The 20,424-nt window shown below is 45.5% G+C and overlaps 1 protein-coding gene across 8 annotated transcripts in view; it reads right to left on the bottom strand.

The window, feature by feature from the left end:
* Positions 1-1,262: 1,262 nt before the first annotated feature.
* Positions 1,263-20,424, bottom strand: part of SARDH (sarcosine dehydrogenase) — a 63,969-nt gene continuing 44,807 nt past the window's right edge. For 4 of the 8 annotated variants that reach the window (XM_077284320.1, XM_077284318.1, XM_077284319.1 and 1 more), the window contains exons 17-22: positions 18,736-18,829; positions 13,405-13,567; positions 9,984-10,152; positions 9,707-9,772; positions 6,782-6,917; positions 1,263-3,746 (exon numbers count right to left, since the gene is read on the bottom strand). In XM_077284320.1, coding sequence (XP_077140435.1) covers positions 3,621-3,746; positions 6,782-6,917; positions 9,707-9,772; positions 9,984-10,152; positions 13,405-13,567; positions 18,736-18,829 — 754 coding nt within the window. In that variant the 3' untranslated portion in view covers positions 1,263-3,620. The remainder of the gene's footprint in view (positions 3,747-6,781; positions 6,918-9,706; positions 9,773-9,983; positions 10,153-13,404; positions 13,568-18,735; positions 18,830-20,424) is intronic. The other 4 variants (XM_077284324.1, XM_077284322.1, XM_077284323.1 and 1 more) reach the window with 1 other exon arrangement.

Here is a 20,424-nt window from a genome sequence, read left to right as displayed (position 1 = left end):
GAAGAGGCAGCCAACACCAAAATGCAGATGGACTGTCCAAGCAAGAGGAGCCCTAAGTCCAGTCAGCCATGCCTGTGTGTACTTAACCAGCGACCTGTAGAGGTCCTTAGTACGTACACAAATTGGGAGGGGAAGGGATTGTCATGATATGTACTTTTTTCCCTGTCCTGTATTTTGTATAATATGTCATGATGTGGTGCGACTTCTCTTTGGTTGTATTTACTATACACTTTGCAATGTCATGGGATGTATGTAACTTAACCTGTCTCCTTTCCCCAATACTTGCAGCCCTAAGCTATAATGTAATTAAGCTTTGTCAATACCACTAGTGAAGGAATAGCCATTCTTCCTCACAGCAGGTGGCTAGTCAAATGCACATACTGGATAGACTAAGCAGAGCCGACCAGTCTAGAATCTTCTGGTGGACCCAACCATTGAATAGAAGGTGTGACCCCTACCCCTGTCATGGGCTGATCCCAGGAGCTCAGACAATCCATTCTTATTTTTGAGATCAGATGTGAGTTGACCCTTGAAGGAGAAGGAGTGGGGATTCTTAGCCGAGGCAAGACCCCACGTCCATCTGTGACTGCGGAAGCGAACGGGGCGAGACTTGAGCTGAGGACATATCTCGTCGTTCGTGGGATTGTTTTGGGATCCCTTGGACTTGTGTGAACTATTGCTTTGTTAGCTGGCACAAGGATTATCAGGAGGTGCCCCGAACCTGTTCCGTTGGACTAATTGTGGACTCTGTAGATCTACCTTCATGTGTTGTTCCAGCGTTCTTGATAATAAATCTCTTGACTCATCCCTTGACCTGTTGTACGTTCTTGCTCTGCCGTACACCCCGTCACAGGCTGCCCTTAGCAGCAACAACTGCAATCAAGCGTTTGCGATAAGTGGCAATGAGTCTTTTTCAATGCTCTGGAGGAATTTTGGCCACTCATCTTTGCAGAATTGTTGAGAACAGGTGTGGCAGTAATCAGGCCTGGGCGTGGCTAGGCAATGTAAACTCAGCTTCCCGAATATGTGATAAACCACAATTAATTTATGTTTTAAGGAGGGGGGGGCAATTACTTTTACACACAGGGCTCTGTAGGTTTGGATTTCTTTTTTCTCTTAATAATAAAGGCCTTTATTTAAAAACTGCATTTTGTGTTTACTTGTGTTATCTCTGTCTAATATTTACATTTGTTTGGAGATCTGAAACATTTAAGTGTGACAAACATGCAAAAGAATAGGAAATCAGGAAAGGGGCAAACACTTTTTCACACAACTGTATGCTTTCAATCGATGGGCGAGTACATAACTTGATAAGTCTCCATTCAGGGTGCAGTCTTGTCGCGCCAATCATCTGTGCAATTCTATGGCGCCCACTCAAATGAAGCAGCTTACCCGGAGTCCGGGATCCTCTTTATGACACCCACATGTCATAATAGGCTCCATAGGACAATCCTTTTAATAGTGATCATTAGTAGAATCGGAGTGAATCAGGACCCAAGAAAAGCTGTGTAATGTCCCATTGATGCCATATTGGTTGTAGCACAGAATAATACAAAATGATCATAAAAATATATAATAAAGTAATAAAATGAAAAAATGTCTGAAAAAAACGTAATAAAAAATTGCAGGAAAAATTATATCTAAATTAACTGAAAAATTATAATGAAAACAAATTGGTAGAAAAACGATAAAAAAAAATTATTTTAAAGACTTTTGATGCAAGAATGACCCCAATTTCAGGATACTAATTTAAATGGGAAAGTGATATAGAAAGATGACTATGTATGCTATGAGGTACGAGCTGTGGCCAAGCTCTGTAGCGGAGTCTGCCATGGGGCGCTGGGGGCTTCGTCTTTGTTTGTTATATTTTTGGTGCTATTGTTAGGTAGACCTTTCCTGCCGTCAGCACTCACAATAAGACAGCTTGACACAGGTAACGCTCGCTCACTGTCATAATCATAGAGCAGTCACGTTTCTCAAACACCCAGCCACCCCCGCAGAGCACGAACAATGTGTCACACCCGCATTGTGCAGTCAGCCCCCTAAAAGAAACATTTACTTATCCAGACTACGTTCTACCTGATGTTAAAAAATCAGCATGGTTGGTGGTGGATGAAAATCTTTTATCTTTGCCCCTATAAAGTTGTCCATCGGTCGAATATAATTGGTTAAATAGGTTTTCCAAGGTTTAAAAAAAATGCTTGGTTCCAAAAACAGCACCACACATGTATATGGGTCAGAATCTGAAATTGCAACTTGCTTCCATTAAAATGAATAATGCTCAATTGCAATACTACCCATAACCTGTATACAGGTGTGGCGCTGTTTTACCAAGACGGCAGCCATGTTTTTCTAATCTTGTAAAAATCCTTTAATATTATACTTTACTTGTGAAAACAGTGTTGAATGTTGCCACCTATGCAGATATCCAGTACGTATTTAAAGGCTACTTTGAAAAATCCCAATGCCAACTTCATTTACCTATCAAAAGTGACCAGTTTTTGCTTTTATTTTATTCTCCAGTGGGTATTCCATTTTTTCATCTTTTAAAATCCATAATCAAGTTCCAGAATTCAGTGCTATTTCTTATGGTCTTTACAAAGAGGCTCACAGGGTAATTAGGCCAATCACCCAAAAGACACGCCCCAGAGGATCTGTGAGCCATGCCCCCTTAGTAAAAACCATACAAATTAGCCACAAATAAATGGAGAAGGGAGTACACAATTCTCAGCAGGAGAGCAGGGATAAAATAAGAGCAAAAATGGCCATTTTTCACCTGTTGTCAGGTCCTCTTTAAAGGGATTAAATAAGATTAAAAAAAAATCTCAGCTTTCCTTCAGAAATAGTGCCACACTTGTCTACAGGCTGTGTGTGCTATTGAAGCTCGGGTCCATTAACTTCATTAGAGCAGAGCTGTTTTTGGAAGAAAGCAGGTATATTTTTCTAAGCCTGTACAACCCCTTTATGATAATATTAGATTTTGGCACCTGCAACTATGAGAAACTGCAAATCCCTCTGCAGCTCACCCCATTTATTGTACAGATAGCAAATTCTCATTTCACCAACTGGAGGGGTGTGAATGACCGCTGGCCAGGACTTGGGTAAGGTGGCAGGTCCTCTTTGATGGTCATTTCCCATCATGACTTCATTGCTTGATCAGGGTCAGTTTAGGATGGACCGTACCATTATGTATAAGAGGTGTTACAAGTGATAAAACTTAATAGCCCCATTTATGACTTGGGTCCAGCAATCAAAACTCCAATGACCAAACTTTGGAGAGATGTCCAGTCATGGAGCATGACTATGACAATGCTAAATCAGTCATGTCCCCTGCCATAAAGAAGATCATAGAAGACTTATTAACATGGCAATACTCTGGTTATTTCACATATATAATCTATGCAGCTCAGGCGATACATTATTGGCTTTATAAGTAAATTTCCTTTAGTCTTTTCTGCCAAGATGGCTGCTTGATCGGCTAATCAACAATGGACAGCAGTGCCATCATTCATAGATTACTTGGGTACAAGTTCTCAAGGTAATGATTGAACCTTGGTGGCTAGTAAGAGTAGTAAGGGTTAATAAGTGTCTCATGATCAGTTTGTATCACTGGGACCAGTTCAGTAAATCCCCTTGACCCGATTATTATTGGGGTCAAATGGGGATTTGAGGTGGGCTTCTGCCAGGTACGTCACCCCCATCCTCTCCAGAGCGTATTCTCCGTTGCGAACAAAATCCAAAGTGACCTGCAGAAAGAAGATCAAAATTAAGTGGCAAAATCAGTGGAGTAAATTTTTTTTTCTTTTTACAAAATCTGATTAATAACAGGCACCCTTTAACAAAACCCATACGCCCTAATACATATCAATTGACAGGAAAATAAAAAAAAAGATTTTTGAAGGTGTGTAAAAAATTGAAAACTAGAGGAGCCCACTAGAAATCTGTTGCCCAAGGGTCCGCATAAGCCTGGAGCAAGATCACCAAATTGGATGGATTGGATTGTATAACCTTGCCATACACTTCCATACAGTAATCTAAAAAACTAAATTTATTTTGCCAATGGCAATGTTAAAAAAATAAATAAATAAAAGAACCACGTACGGTACTCCACTCACATCGATGCCTTTCAGCTTCTGTACCCATGCAGCCCAGGTTTCCCGCCGGCCTCTACTTCCTGGTGTTATCTCAGTACAAAAACTAGCCAATCATTAGAAGCATTGAGGACACACCTCAAGAAGTGATTGGTCGAGAGGCAAGACCAGGAAGTGGAGACTGGGCAGTGTCAAAACAAGACCAGCGGGGGAGATCGATGAAAAGGGGATATTTTTTTTACTATCTGACAACCCTCTGATTAATGGTGGAAAGAAAACTTTAGCGCTAGGTCATTGATGGCAGCCACTTCAGCTGGAGGGGATTATTGCGCCCAGGGTGGTCATCCTCAAAACTGGTCCTAGTAAATGGTAAGTAATGGTGGGCAGATGCCGGGCTGACTGTGCATAGAGTTGTTGCTTCACTTTAGGTCTCCTTTTTCATAAATGTTTATTCTTTCTGGAAGAGCATTATTGGCAGAATGAGCAGTTTCTCAGCCTTATAGGTAGATTAATGATCCTGGCACACGGGCGGCTCCTGAGAGCGCTGCGCCCATCACCCCCAGGTCTTGATTATCTGACCATGTTTTACGAGACTGAACAACCAGTGAACCAACCATCTAGTTATAACGTTCTCCAGAGGGCCGCGCCAGCTGGATCCGGGTTGTAAAATAGCTCGTTAGCTAATGAATGTGACATAAAACAGCTGGTATGGAATGAGATGCGCCGTATCGTCATGCGGTGCCGGATTCATTTCACTGATAAGTGCCAGCGAGCATTGTGTGTGACGGGTCGTAAAAGCAGCAGGAAGATAAATTGTACATTTTGGGCCCCCTTTTCCTTAATGAGCATTTTTTTTTATCTCTCTAGAAAAAAAAATAAACCCACAAACGAGCTTTCTGGGCCAATAAGGTGATCGATAAGGCTGGACCAATTAATATGATGAACTGTGCCATTACATTAATGGTGGCCGTGGCTTCCCAAGACCATGGACTAAAGCTTATGATCGTTACATCCTGAATTATGATACAGGAGGGATGGGGAAAGCCAGACCGTAAATCTGCAGAGAATTAGGGTCCGAGGTTCTGCTCAATTAGTGGTTGGAAATCATACACAAGGGTAAGGACTGGTTTACAGCGGGCCACCACGGGAAATTAGGGCCGTCTTTACGAGACTATAGCATTATTGGGTTAATTACAACCCAAAATGTGGCAAATGGCAGCACAAAGTCATCTGCAAGAAGGATTGTAGACTAGGCTGATAATAAATCCAGATATTGCATCAGAATATGGGCCTTACCATTTGGTCTTCTGCTTATCGGCCTGCCCAGGGTTCATTACCAAACCTCGGAGGAATAACCAGGGGCTCCGATTCAAAATCTGAATTAGGTTCATACATTCGCAACCAACATATATGCAAACTGCGATTCAAAATCTGAATTAGGTTCATACATTCGCAACCAACATATATGCAAACTGTCCCAAATTTGCTAAATTTTTCCCAAAATTTCATACATTTTCCCAGGAAAATTCTTCCTGCCACTGGTCAAGCCACAATTAAGCCATATCTGCTCTGTGACCCCTCTCCATGATGCCTATATGCTCCTATTATTAAGAATGAGGTGCTAACATTCTGCTTCACTGTAAGCTGTAAAGCGAGATGCTTTATTTTTCTCTAGTGAAACCCACTGTGCTGACATCTAGAGGCCAGTGTGAACACTGCAACATTTTACAAGGATAACAAAATAAACATCTCAATTTGTTTTTTAGAAAATTGTCGACGGTCTATTTTTTATTCCCATACGCCGAACACTTCTCTCCTGATCAATTAGGCAGCATTTTACCTTTCAAGACACACAGCTTAATAAACACCATTAAAGTGTTATAGGAGGTGGTAGGAAAATAACTCAAATTACAGATTATTTTTACTCTAGGGATAAAGGCACCTCTCTGGGGACTGACAAATGAAATTCAGATGCCCACAAGTCTCCTTTTTGTTGGCAATCATTATATCTGCCCCCGACAATGGGCCAAAAATAAATGATTTAATGAGTGGCTTTAGTATATGGCCAATAGCATTGCTTTTTTTTGCCAAAAATAGACAACTGCTAACGTCATGTACAGAGAAAAATACGCATTCACAGTCAGTGCAGAAGAATTCATGGTGATTCACAAAATTGTTCCTTAAGTGTCTCTTAATCTAAGCTTTAACCCCACCAGATCCGATGATGAATGGATGAGGGAAACTTATTGTACATTTAATAGAACTTTCCATGCTATATTAAAAAAATGACTTAAATATCAATTTGGGCTCCGCAGCAAATTAAAATGGACCCCCAATTATAGTTTCAGGTTTTGCTACCCAGGACAAAAAGGGTCTAGAGTTTCCTTTCTTTGTGCATTCACCTTTGGCCAATTTCCTATCCCCTTGTTTATAACCAATGTAGTTCCTCAGGGGAGGGGCTTGTTTGGCAGCCAATAGCAAAGAGGATGGGTGAAGCCAGTGCTAAGCCACCCTTACCCAAGAAGTCTTCTTCTATTGTAGGAAAGCTCTCGTGTGAAATGTGACATCTACCTGCAGCATGATCACATTTTGTTTCAATTATGTCTCCCCTCATTGGTCTAAATTACTCTGGAATTTCTAAAAACGATTTCTGTTTGGTCAAAAATTTTACTAAATTAACTTATACTCACCGGACCTCCATCAGGATTTCTGATGTAACCGTACGCAATGGTTTTATTAATTGCAAATCCAAAGTCGGCCCTTCTGATGTGACCGATTGCGATACCATTCCTCCAAATGGCTTCTAGACCAAAAAGAGGGACCTTCCTGGATAAGTCAAGAAAACACAGAAAAAAGATAAGAAATTGTGTGAATAAATTTAAAGAAAAATGTTGTTGGTTTTTTTACCAGAAATAGCGCCACACCTGTCCACAGGTTGGTTGTGGTATTGCAGTTTGGTCCTATTCATTTGAATGGGGCTAAACTGCAATACCAAACCTAATAGAGAGATAAAGGTATTAAATGGCAACATTACCGAAATCTACATAAACATTAATATTGCCCTATAATGGATATATATAAACCCAGTCGTATAGCATTACATAAGACGGGAATGTGGAGAACCACATAGAAGACGACCAAACTGGGTGCTAATACAAAAACATCTTTATTAATAATCAACATTAACAAGTTTTAAAAAAGCCTAATTAGGCTCAAGACAAAAGACAGAACAAGGTGCAGTAATGGTGGCAATTAACCCATCCAGTCGCCACTATGCCTGGAAAACGTGCGGACCAGTAACCTAAGGCTACCCTCTCCAGAAATGCATGGAACCTATATCACATATGTCACTCCCCCATGGTCCTCTAAGACCGTACGACTCGCCATGTAAATGCCCGGAAAAAACCAGGACTAGTCGCCGCAACTGCGGCCGGGAGTTTACCTGTAGACGGGGGGATGTTTGGAAGGAAGCCCGGACCGGTCCCACACGAGCACCCGACGCGCGTTCCGAAACGCGCGTCGGGTGCTCGTGTGGGACCGGTCCGGGCTTCCTTCCAAACATCCCCCCGTCTACAGGTAAACTCCCGGCCGCAGTTGCGGCGACTAGTCCTGGTTTTTTCCGGGCATTTACATGGCGAGTCGTACGGTCTTAGAGGACCATGGGGGAGTGACATATGTGATATAGGTTCCATGCATTTCTGGAGAGGGTAGCCTTAGGTTACTGGTCCGCACGTTTTCCAGGCATAGTGGCGACTGGATGGGTTAATTGCCACCATTACTGCACCTTGTTCTGTCTTTTGTCTTGAGCCTAATTAGGCTTTTTTAAAACTTGTTAATGTTGATTATTAATAAAGATGTTTTTGTATTAGCACCCAGTTTGGTCGTCTTCTATGTGGTTCTCCACATTCCCGTCTTATGTAATACCAAACCTAAGCAGCCAAAAAAATCCTATTAAAAATTGCATTCTTTTATTGATCTCTCTGTTGACAGATAATTAAAGGGAACCTGTCACCCCGTTTTTTCGGTATGAGATAAAAATACCGTTAAATAGGGCCTGAGCTGAGCATTACAATAGTGTAGTTTGTGTACCCTAATTCCCCACCTATGCTGCCGAAATACGTTACCGAAGTAGTCGTTTTCGCCTGTCAATCAGGCTGGTCAGGTCAGATGGGTGTGGTGTCCTCCCCCAGATCTTGCGTAGTTTTCCGTTGGTGGCGTAGTGGTGTGCGCATGTCCAAGTCCCGAATCCTCTGCCAGGGGTGTAAAAACAACAGCGATGTCCGTTATTCCATTGGTGGTCGGTGGGCGCGGCCATCTTGCTTTGGCCGCAGAAGCGGCGCTCTGCTGGCCGCGGCTTCAGGAAAATGGCCGCGGGCATCCGCGCGTGCGCAGATGGCTATCGCGGCGGCCATTTTCGTGAAGCTGAGATGCGAATTCTGCTTCACGAAAATGGCCGCCGCGATAGTCATCTGCGCACGCGCGGATGCCCGCGGCCATTTTCCTGAAGCCGCGGCCAGCAGAGCGCCGCTTCTGCGGCCAAAGCAAGATGGCCGCGCCCACCGACCACCAATGGAATAACGGACATCGCTGTTGTTTTTACACCCCTGGCAGAGGATTCGGGACTTGGACATGCGCACACCACTACGCCACCAACGGAAAACTACGCAAGATCTGGGGGAGGACACCACACCCATCTGACCTGACCAGCCTGATTGACAGGCGAAAACGACTACTTCGGTAACGTATTTCGGCAGCATAGGTGGGGAATTAGGGTACACAAACTACACTATTATAATGCTCAGCTCAGGCCCTATTTAACGGTATTTTTATCTCATACGGAAAAAACGGGGTGACAGGTTCCCTTTAAGGTGAAAGGAAAAGAACCATTGTTTCTGTGTGTGGTCGTACCTTGTGAACTAATATATCTGTATTACTGAGGACATATTACACATAGGAGAACACAAGGAGTGTTTAAAAATGGTATGAAAAATTTATTGTAAACAGTAAAATCAATAGAAAATACATTTAAATACAAGATAAGGGCACCATGCAATGGCATCCAGTACCATTTTTTGACAATAAAACATAAGTATTATGGTAAAGAGGACCCGCCACCTCATAACCCCAGACCCATATCACCCATATATTTTAGTCCAGTAATAAATTAAGCCCAGTCTAGCTACTTCACAGTATCTGGCTTAGGCTACGTTCACATTAGCGTTGCGTCAGGCGCAGCCGCGGCAACGCATGCGTCATGCGCCCCTATATTTAACATGGGGGCGCATGGACATGCGTTGCACTTGCGTTTTGTGACGCATGCGTCACTGTGGTGCATGCGTCAGGGCACAGAGGACGCTGCATGATGCAGTTTTTTCTGCGCCAAAAACCATGCAAAAGTGGACGCATGCGTCACAAAACGCTGCATTGTGCATGCGTTTACATTTGCGTTGTGCGTTGCGTTGCCGACGCTGCACCGCACAACGCAAATGTGAACGTAGCCTTAGGGTACTGGTGAAATTGAGACAACCCATACAGATTCCCATGTGCAGTATTAAATGTTGCGCCCACTGGCGTCCAAAAAACCCCATGGGTATGTAACCAAGTGATCCTCTTACCTAGTACTGGAGTCCCATGAACTGAGAAGTGCCGCCCCGATGCGTGTTTCGCTGCAGTAATGCTCGCTTTATCAAGGGGAGGTGGACATTATTGAGGACATAGTTGCATGTGGCAGGGCAAAGGAGGTAAAGAGATTACGGTATATGCTGAAAAACCCACAAGCAGCACAGAGTATTTTAGGAGAGGAATGCAATCTTGTGGGAGGGAAATTGCACAAGATCAGGAAAAGAAGAGAAACTAAGCAATTGGAGACCACAAAGTAAAAACAACACTCACTCATTAATAGTAAATCCCACCAGCCGCTTACGAAGTCCCTCAGTCTTCTGCTTCTCCAGAGCTTCCCGTCCTAGGAATGGGATGCTGGATTTGAGTTTGCAAGTAAAGGCGAGGCCAGCCTCCAGAGGGGTGTCATCGGGGCGCAGGTCTGCATGCCAGTGCCGGTAGCCTAGAAAACAGAGGAGTATTTACACATCGCAGTACAGTGATATGTTGGAATCTCTTGGGCTGCTCAGCGTGAAGTTATTTACAGTCACCCAAGATGGCGGCACTTGTACTTTTACTGTTGTCTTCTCTGCACGGGTCAATCCCAGAGGCAATCTCCCCTCTGTAACCTGGTTCAGCACACATTTAAAGATCTTTCCACTGCTTATCTGCTAGTGAGAAACATGCTCAGGATTACTACACATGCAACAGACGTGAGAGCTCTGCAACAGACGCTGGCCCTCTGCAACAAACACGAGACCCCTGCAACAGAGGCAGACCCCTGCAATTGATGTGGGACACCTGCAACAGATACCAGACTCTTGAAACAGACACTGGACCCCAGCGATAGATGCATGATGTGTCATTAGTGCGGAAAAGCTGCCACCTACTGGCTAAACAGGACTATTGAGAACCAACAGGCGCCAAAAGAGTTGCAGGGGGAAAGAGTTCAAGTGTGGGATATCGTCAGGTGCCTAGGATGAAGAAGTTCCCGAATGTGAAAGGTCCCGAGAGACAAATGCAGAGGTATTTGGCACCAAGGAAAAGAGCGGTGTGGACGTAGGACAGAGACTACGCTGAAACCAGTGTGACATGCCTCAGTGGAGAGTGTGCGCCAGCAGGGTGCTGGCCGCTGTCAGACAGAGTCCAGTGAGATCTGACTACACTAGTCAAGACCCAAGAACCAGATCTACACCAGTCAAGATCCAGAGCCCAGACTGAGCAGGTGAAAGTCCACAGGCCAGACGACAGTAACCAGAGCCCAGCCCTTTTTCCCTAGGCCCAGGAGACACCCGCCATCAGTCAAGCACTGAAGATCCAAGACGAGTCATCGACCGGGGGAGGTCGCCTGCAGTGATAGAAAGGAAACACGAGTGTGAGGGGTTGTCACTCCCTACACCAACATACGGCACAGAGGTCAGTCTGAGCAAGGACAAGAGTTGGGGTGGGACCAGCTGGGACGAAGAAGGCTCAGCGTTCCGGACTTCATTAGGAGGACTTGCGGCCTAGAGGGAATACCTGGTGACCCCTGCTAGGGCCATTGTGTCAAGAGGAGTTACCGTAGCAGCTCTCCCAGGAACGGGTGCACCACCCCTGACGAAGAGACACCAGTATAATCCTTTAAGATACTTCTCTGATTATTCCGATTGAACTGTAAGACTTATTGTAGGTTTTGAATTGTGTAACCCACTTGTGTTTGTGCTGTTCACTGTTCCATAGATTCCCGACCTACTGGAAGCAATAGTTTTATTGACTGTTCCCATCTTGTGCTCGCCTGTGCGTTGCATCTGGTCAACTGCTTACATAGGATCCCTGCAACAGACGCGGGACAACTGCCACAGGTGTGGACTCCCACATCAGACGCGGGATCCCTACAACTGACACAGGCCCACCATATTTTATTTCCCCATCAATTCTCTTGTCCCCGGTGCCGGGTATCTGCCCTAGTCTGGGTAGTTTGATAAAGGACTAGTCTGGGTAGTTAGATAAAGGACTAGTCTGGGTAGTTTGATAAAGGACTAGTCTGGGTAGTTTGATAAAGGACTAGTCTGGGTAGTTAGATTAAGGACTAGACTGGGTAGTTAGATTAAAGACTAGTCTGGGAACTTAGATTAACGACTAGTCTGGGTCGTTAGATAAAGGACTAGTCAGGGTATTTAGATTAAGGACTAGGCAGCTGAGTGAATCTCTGCCCTATTACAGGAAAGCCGGCTCTATGGTCAGATACACTTTGATCCACTCCCAATTATAAATCAACATGGCGGCCAGGATCTACAGTAAATCAACTTCAGCTGTAATTAATCAGCACCACGGACAGATGTTGGGACCATTAACACCATTATGACTATTTAAAGCTAATTGTCCTTAATTTTTCCATTAACACCCACAGTCATGGTTTTCCTTTCCTTTCATGTTCTTCTTCCGGCTGGCGAGTCCTCCAGTTATTTAGTCATCTGTGACTCCCGCTAATGATCGTCTCGGCGTGACACAGGAGCCACTCAGGGATCATCGTTAAATCTACACATCTGTTAAACGACAGCAAAAAGTCTCCCGTGTGATCTCACATAAAAGTGTCACCGCTCCGTTCACGTCTCATTTTTCTTATTACAGAAATTGAAGATTCCTTCAGCTTCTCCTCACAGGATAAAAAAAAACCTCTTAATCATCCTGAGACATTTGTTGTGAGAGGCGGCAATTTGTCTCCATTTGCACATGTCAATATCTTTTCATTTCTAATGAGACCACGACATTCAATTCACTTAGTGAAAGTCTAAGGAAATGAAACGTTACTTTCCGTCTTCCATTCTTCGTGTCTTTTCTTCCCTAAAATTCATACATGTTTTATGTGAACTTCAAAATCGCAGTCAGGAAGCGGCGGGGATCACGTAATTCAATTTCTAGGTGAAGGTTTCCTCGCAGACAATGTGACATCAACCAAGAAGATTGGATCCGGTGCCCTTGTTTCATCTATGCTACCCAAATACATATTTAAAGGGCAAGGCCCTTGTATCTCCTGGGCCAAAGGAACGGAAACCTTCAGCAAGGTGCAGATGACAGATCTATCGTCAGCAAGTTGCTGATAATGGATCTTGTAGAGACTAAATGCGAGAGCATTTCCTGCTGAGTGTGAAGGGATTCTTGAAGCTCCTGGGCCCCAATGTAAAATCTGTAAATGGGCCCTGCCTGCTCATGTGGCACCTGAGTCTATAACTACACCCTTTAGTCATTAAATGTGTCTCCTTCTTTAGTAAGCAGAGGGGAGAGTAAAAAATAAATCTCATGTCGCTGCAGAAACAGTCAGTAAGTTGCTGATGACGGATCTTGTAGACTTTAAATGCATAAAGATTTCCTGAGGGGGCTGAGTGTTCGGTATGAAATGATCCAGAGCCGGACCTTAAAGCTCCTGGGCCCCAATGTAAAACCTGTTAAAGAACCCACCTGCCATGTGTCATATGTGACACCGATCAAGGGCCAAAAGCTTTTCAGAATTTTAGCTGCATCCCCAATTGAATCAATACGATACTCTGGTATATATGTGTTAGTGAGCATTATATAATGATGCAATAAAAAGGCTAGATGAGGACGTTCAAACTGAAGCACCAGCTATCATACTTGCGGATGGTTTCCATTTATTAAAATTGCAAAACTTCCTGATTTTACTCCACTTTGGATGGTGGTACTGTGACCCGTCGCACCAACCTTTGGTGAGTCTTACCTTTTTCGATGCTGAGAGAGTCGATCGCCCTGTACCCAGCGTTGCCAATTCCGTGCTTGGCTCCAGCTTCCATGACTGCTCGATACACGGGCACACAGGCCTCCCTGGGCATATGCAGTTCCCAACCCATCTCTCCTACAAAGGACAGCCGGATGGCACGTACCTGGATGGAGACAGGAAGAGTTAATAAGGAGAACGTGTAGAGCGGATTCCATCAGAGCGGAGGATTGGTTTTACCAAAGGGGCAGCCTGGAGCTAAAGTGCTTTACCGTAGTGCAGAAGCTAATGCAACTCTGGACTTAACTCGTCACGTCCCCTATGCATGCTCTATGTATGCGGCCGTGCACAGCGCTACTTCTGAGAAACTGAACGCGCACAATGTCAGGAGGTCAGTGATCGAGACTTGTCTCCAACGTTCACCGCCAGCCCCCCATCCAGGGCAGAATACAGGCCGTCTACTTCCCTATGGCTGCAGGATGGAGCCCTATAATATTCCCTACTGGCCCAATATGGGAGGCCAAGAGCGCAGTCCCCATGAGGCTCCATTATTTGACTGCTTTGGTTGATAAAGCTGAGTATGATGCCGGAGCTTTTAGTTGGTTTCCTATCGATTCCTCTTGTGGTTTTTGCTTGCTTGCTGATAAATGAGTGGATAGAAAGGTTCCCGTGGGTCTGATGATAGGCATCCCTGTAACACAGGACTTTAATCAGGGAGATTTACAGATAAATGAATGGAGATCCTGTCGTCTTCTCCACACAGACTCATTCATCTAGGAGCAGCCGCATTCGATAAATTTGGACTCTTAATGATCATATTTGGGGTCCTCCTTGGACGCCTCGTATTAATTAAACCAGTGAAGGATTGAAATCCGAAATTAAAACCAGGTCCAGGAACCAGAAAAGTAACAAGAGAGATTTCGGTGTTACTATAATGTGTAGAGCAAAAGTCTGAGACGTCATATAGTACACAGTCATATAACATCCTAATAATATCACCACACAGCACAGAAATAACGCCTTCATACAGCATCCAAATAGCACCGCCATACAGTGCCATCCTGCCTATGGTAGTGTCCCAGGTGAGCAAGGGAAAATTAGGGAATAATGGTAAAGTCCCAGGTGGTCTAGGGCACTGTAGAAAAGAGTTGTAAAGCAAACCCCTGGTAGTCTAAAGCAGCATAGGGAATATTAGTAATGCCCAATGTGTTCTAGGGCTGTGCAGAGAGAAATTGTAAGGTCCCAAATGATCTAGGGCAGTGCAGGGAAGAATGATAATATCCCAGGTGGTCTAGACCACTGCTCCCAGTACAGATCCCTGTGGTCCCCACTGCTCCCAGGACAGATCCCTGTGGTCCCCACTGCTCCCAGTACAGATCCCTGTGGTCCCCACTGCTCCCAGGACAGAACCCTGTGGTCTGCACTTTTCCCAGTACAGATCCCTGTGGTCCCCACTGCTCCCAGGACAGATGCCTGTGGTCCCCACTGCTCCCAGGACAGATCCCTGTGGTCCCCACTAGTCCCAGTACAGATCCATGTGGTCCTCACTGCTCCCAGGACAGATCCCTGTGGTCACCACTTCTCCCAGTACAGATCCCTGTGGTCCCCACTGCTCCCAGGACAGAACCCTGTGGTCCCCACTTTTCCCAGTACAGATCCCTGTGGTCCCTACTGCTCCAAGGACAGATCCCTGTGGTCCCCACTGCTCTCAGGACAGATCCCTGTGGTCCCCACTGCTCCCAGTACAGATCCCGTGGTCCCCACTGCTCCCAGTACAGATCCCTGTGATCCCCACTGCTCCCAGTACAGATTCCTGTGGTCCCCACTGCTCCCAGGACAGATCCCTGTGGTCCCCACTTTTCCCAGTACAGATCCCTGTGGTCCCCACTTTTCCCAGTACAGATCCCTGTGGTCCCCACTGCTCCCAGGACAGATCCCTGTGGTCACCACTGCTCCCAGGACAGATCCCTGTGGTCACTACTTCTCCCAGTACAGATCCCTGTGGTCCCCACTGCTCCCAGGACAGATCCCTGTGGTCCCCACTGCTCCCAGGACAGATCCCTGTGGTCCCTACTGCTCCAAGGACAGATCCCTGTGGTCCCCACTGCTCTCAGGACAGATCCCTGTGGTCCCCACTGCTCCCAGTACAGATCCCGTGGTCCCCACTACTCCCAGTACAGATCCCTGTGATCCCCACTGCTCCCAGTACAGATTCCTGTGGTCCCCACTGCTCCCAGGACAGATCCCTGTGGTCCCCACTGCTCCCAGGACAGATCCCTGTGGTCACCACTGCTCCCAGGACAGATCCCTGTGGTCACCACTTCTCCCAGTACAGATCCCTGTGGTCCCCACTGCTCCCAGGACAGATCCCTGTGGTCCCCACTGCTCCCAGGACAGATCCCTGTGGTCCCTACTGCTCCAAGGACAGATCCCTGTGGTCCCCACTGCTCTCAGGACAGATCCCTGTGGTCCCCACTGCTCCCAGTACAGATCCCGTGGTCCCCACTACTCCCAGTACAGATCCCTGTGATCCCCACTGCTCCCAGTACAGATTCCTGTGGTCCCCACTGCTCCCAGGACAGATCCCTGTGGTCCCCACTTTTCCCAGTACAGATCCCTGTGGTCCCCACTTTTCCCAGTACAGATCCCTGTGGTCCCCACTGCTCCCAGGACAGATCCCTGTGGTCTCCACTGCTCCCAGTACAGATCCCTGTGGTCCCCACTACTCCCAGTACAGCCCCACTGCTCCCAGTACAGATCCCTACAGTCCCCACTTCTCCCAGGACAGATCCCTGTGGTTCCCACTGCTCCCAGGACAGATCCCTGTGGTCCCCACTGCTCCCAGGACAGATCCCTGCGGTCCCCACTGCTCCCAGTACAGATCCCTGTGGTCCCCACTGCTCCCAGTACAGATCCCTGTGGTCCCCACTACTCCCAGTACAGCCCCACTGCTCCCAGTACAGATCCCTGTGGTCCCCACTGCTCCCAGTAGAGATCCCTGTGGTCACCAATGCTCCCTGTACAGATCCCTGCAGTCCCCACTTCTCCTAGGACAGATCCCTGTGGTCGCCACTGCTCCCAGGACAGATCCCTGCGGTCCCCACTGCTCCCAGTACAGATCCCTGCAGTCCCCACTGCTCCCAGTACAGATCCCTGCAGTCCCCACTGCTCCCAGTACAGATCCCTGCAGTCCCCACTGCTGACTATATCCCATTTAGAGAACGTACCATTTATGACGACTCTTTGTTTCCTGTCATTTAGCCAATTCCTTACCCATCTGCATATAGTTTCCCCCAGTCCATGCTTCTGTAGCTTCAGTATAAGGCTGCAATGTGGTACAGGATCAAATGCCTTTATAAAGTCCAGATAAACACATCAGCCACTTTACCTATATCCAGAATTTCACTTATTCCCTCATAGAAACAGGGGAATATTAGTAATGCCCAAGGTGGTGTAGGGCAGAGCAGGAGAAAATTGTAAAGTCCCAGGTGGTCTATGGCAGTGTAGGCAGTCTGGTAATGTCCTAGGAGGAGGTCTAAGCCAGTACAGGAAAAATAGTAATGTTCCAGGTGGTCTAGAGAAGTATAAGTAATATTAATTATGACTCAGGTGGTCTAGAGCAGTGCAGGACTAATTAGTAATATCTCAGGTGGTATATAGCAATATAGGGACTATTAATAATGACCCAGGTGGTCTAGAGCAGTGCAGGACAAAATAGTAATGTCCCAGGTGGTCTAGAGCAATATGGGACTATTAATAATGACCCAGGTAGTCTAGAGCAGTGCAGGAGGAAATGATAATGTCCCAGATGGTTTAAGGCTATGCAAGGAATAATAGTAAAATCCCAGGTGGTGTAGGGGGTATAAGTGGTCAAGTCTTTGGTGGTTTATAGCAGTGTCGTGGCTCATGGTTATATCTTTGACAGTCTAGGACAGTAAATAGTAAGTACCATGATGTAGTGTCGGGGCAAATTTTAAAGTCCTTTGTGGTCTATGGCAGTTTAAGGGCAAATAATAAAATCGCAGGTAGTGTGGGACAGTTTAGGCCATAATAGTAAAGTCTCTGGTTGTCTATGACAGTTTTGGGTATAACTCCCTGGCGGTCTAGAGTAGTGTAGTGGTTCATGGTACGTGCCCTGGTGGTGTAGGGTAGTAAAGGAGCTACCTGTTAATTACTACTCAAGGCTCCAGCAATGTCAGACTGTTATGGAAAGCTGAAGGGTAGGATCAGTTTACCCTACGCCCCTTTTATTGATCATATAGATCTATTCAAAGGAGGAGCATGAGAAGAGCGCCACTCTTGGCAACATCCGGCATTGCAGCTCAACCCCAATTGCTTTACCGAGACGGAACAGTAACACCATACACAAGCTATATGCCCGGACTACGCTAACTGTGAGGAATATGTCCTCTGTGTGATTACGGGGGTCTCCTATATGATTTGGAAGTGTAATAATCGGCTTTACTGCGGCCCACTTTTCTATCTTCTCATCTGTTCTTTCCCAGTGAAGGAGGCACCACAAGGAGTTAAGAGAATTTCTTTCTACCAGCAGAGTTAAATGAAGTACAAAACGCAGAAATCCTTCCCGATGTGTGATAGAAGCCGGCGTGCATTGCAGATGATGCTCACGTAACCCCTCGCTTGTCCCCCCGTCCTTCAGATTGTGTCAGAAGCGTACTTTCGGAGGCTCTTTTGCACACGGGGCCGTGTGCTGGGCCAGCCAGGAGCTCTTTTCTCCATTATACTATTAGATCAGTCAGGCAAGGAGATGGATGGAAGGATATAGCTGGGGAGGATCCCACAGCCTATTTGGGTTACAAAAAGGAAGCTTTTAACAAAACACAGCTGCTAGGGGTCCGGGGAGGGGTCACTGAACAATCCCAAGCACCTGCAGACCCAGAATAGCAATGTGCAGCGAAAAGTAGGGTGTAGGACTCAACCAGCTAACTAGTATTCACCTAACTGGCTATGAGGTTCCCGTCTGCTCCTACACACCGCTAATCGTCTGGTTTAGACCCTTCATTAAGTGTCTCCTACTCTGGAGGACCCAAAATATCAATTCATTGCACATACAGCCCATAGGCTTCGTGTAATGCTTTGTTTAGCCACAGGTGGCACTGTAGGAAAAAAGTGACACTTGATGCAAGGTTCCTTCAACGATCACAACTGATCGCTACTGGTCCCAACAGCAGAATTACCCATGATGATCTTATGGTAGCAAAATGGGATTGTCCAAACCCCTTTAATGAATTATAGGCCTATACGATGCCAAACTGATACCATTACATGAGACCCATACTGCCACTTAGCTGCTGAAAAGAAAATGGTCTGTACCTTAAATCCAGCAGCTGTGACAATCTTGTGCGTGGAGAATGGAAAAGCTTCATTGCTCAAATCTTCATCCAGGACGTCTTGCAGAATGGAGAGACTGAAGACAGAACGCAGAAGGTTACTTGGAGCTAACCTCTGGTTTATTAAAGGGATTATCTCATAAACATAAAATACTTCATGTGATCTTTTACATTGTAGACTGCAATTTAGCTCTCATCCTTTAGGGGGAAGCAATGATCATTGACTCCAGCAGAACTGCATCGTCTGTTGGAGTCCGAGGTAGTCTGAAATCTCACCACAAGCTCAAGAAGAAGTCAGTACTCATTTCCATTTCAACAAAAATAAAAGCTAGGCAACAAGATGGCCACTCAAACGAGTCCCACAATGGCATTCATCCAGTTCATTCACCATTCTCTTACCTCTAACCCAGCTAATTATGCAGAAATACATCCCCTGTGACTAGACCTACGGAATATGTAATGGGAGCAAACCAGCTTTCCCCAAACTGAAAAAAACAGCAACCTTGATAGATATTTTGAAGGGGAACTTCATCTCTCAAGTGCTATTAAAGGGAACCTGTCACATTGTACATGGCATCAATCCATTTTATAAAGCGGCAGGAGATGAGTAGATTGATATATAGTTTTTTGGGGAAATATTAATTATAAGTTTTAATTTATTAACTGGAAACCCATTGACTTATATCACCAAGTAGGACCGCCCACTGGACTCTTAAACATAAAAAGGAGGGATTGAAATAAAAAATAAAAATAAAAATTATGCAGAATCTTTCTGCACAAATTATATATCAATCTGCTCAACCCCTCCTGACGACAGTATGATGCTTTCCTAAACAGCCTAAAAAAATAACCTATTCAGCGCCACTTACCTGCATTCAACCATGCATGCTGACTGTTTCCCCCTACCTGTTGTGAGTTATATGTCATTTAAAGGGCCGCAGGGCTAAATATGTTGCATGTGAATTTAGGTGACTGGCATGAGATCAGTTCTAGAAGCAGACAGCAGCAGTAATCCGTGTTATTAGGATTTAATGTGACATCTTTGGTTCTCGCCCTGTCGCAGGCCGCCTCGTTACAGGCACACACATGTGCAAGCCACACGCATTAAAGATTGATACAAGTTGAAAGAGATTTGGGCTTCGGGGCTGCCGGGAAGGAAGGAGCTTGCTGATTTTAAGCTAACGTGGCAGGTCACACAGAACAGTAAGGATGGGACATCAAATATTCTGACGATTTAGCACTGAACATTTCTGTCTGCCCCGTGCGGAGAGGAAGGAGGCGCAGTACAAAGACACTGCCATACGGTCACTAGTCCTACAAACAGGTGATGTGAGGGGCACGCTGGGTATGTTATGCCATTATAAGTGGCAGGGGGGATTCACAAGACCCACAGCAGTCACTTGCCTTGGGCACAATGACTTAAGAAATAGAATTCAAGTACAACATTTCTTAAAGGGGTTTTGTAAAAAAATTTCAAAAAGTAACAAATGGGATACTTAAAAAAAAAAAAACACAAGCAAAAAAAATTATTCTCCCCTTTTAATCCTCCGACCCAATGGTCCAGAGAGGAGCAGCGGATTATTGAAAAGGTGAGTATAATTTTTTAATTTTTTTTTTTATTTACCCATTTTTAAAAATTACAGCTAAGTCCCTTTTTAATGGATAACTATCA

The sequence above is a fragment of the Ranitomeya variabilis genome, chromosome 2, assembly GCF_051348905.1.
Source record: "Ranitomeya variabilis isolate aRanVar5 chromosome 2, aRanVar5.hap1, whole genome shotgun sequence".
Lineage (NCBI taxonomy): Eukaryota > Metazoa > Chordata > Amphibia > Anura > Dendrobatidae > Ranitomeya > Ranitomeya variabilis.
Note: the sequence above shows the minus strand (reverse complement) of the source record. Positions and strands in the feature narration are given on the sequence as shown.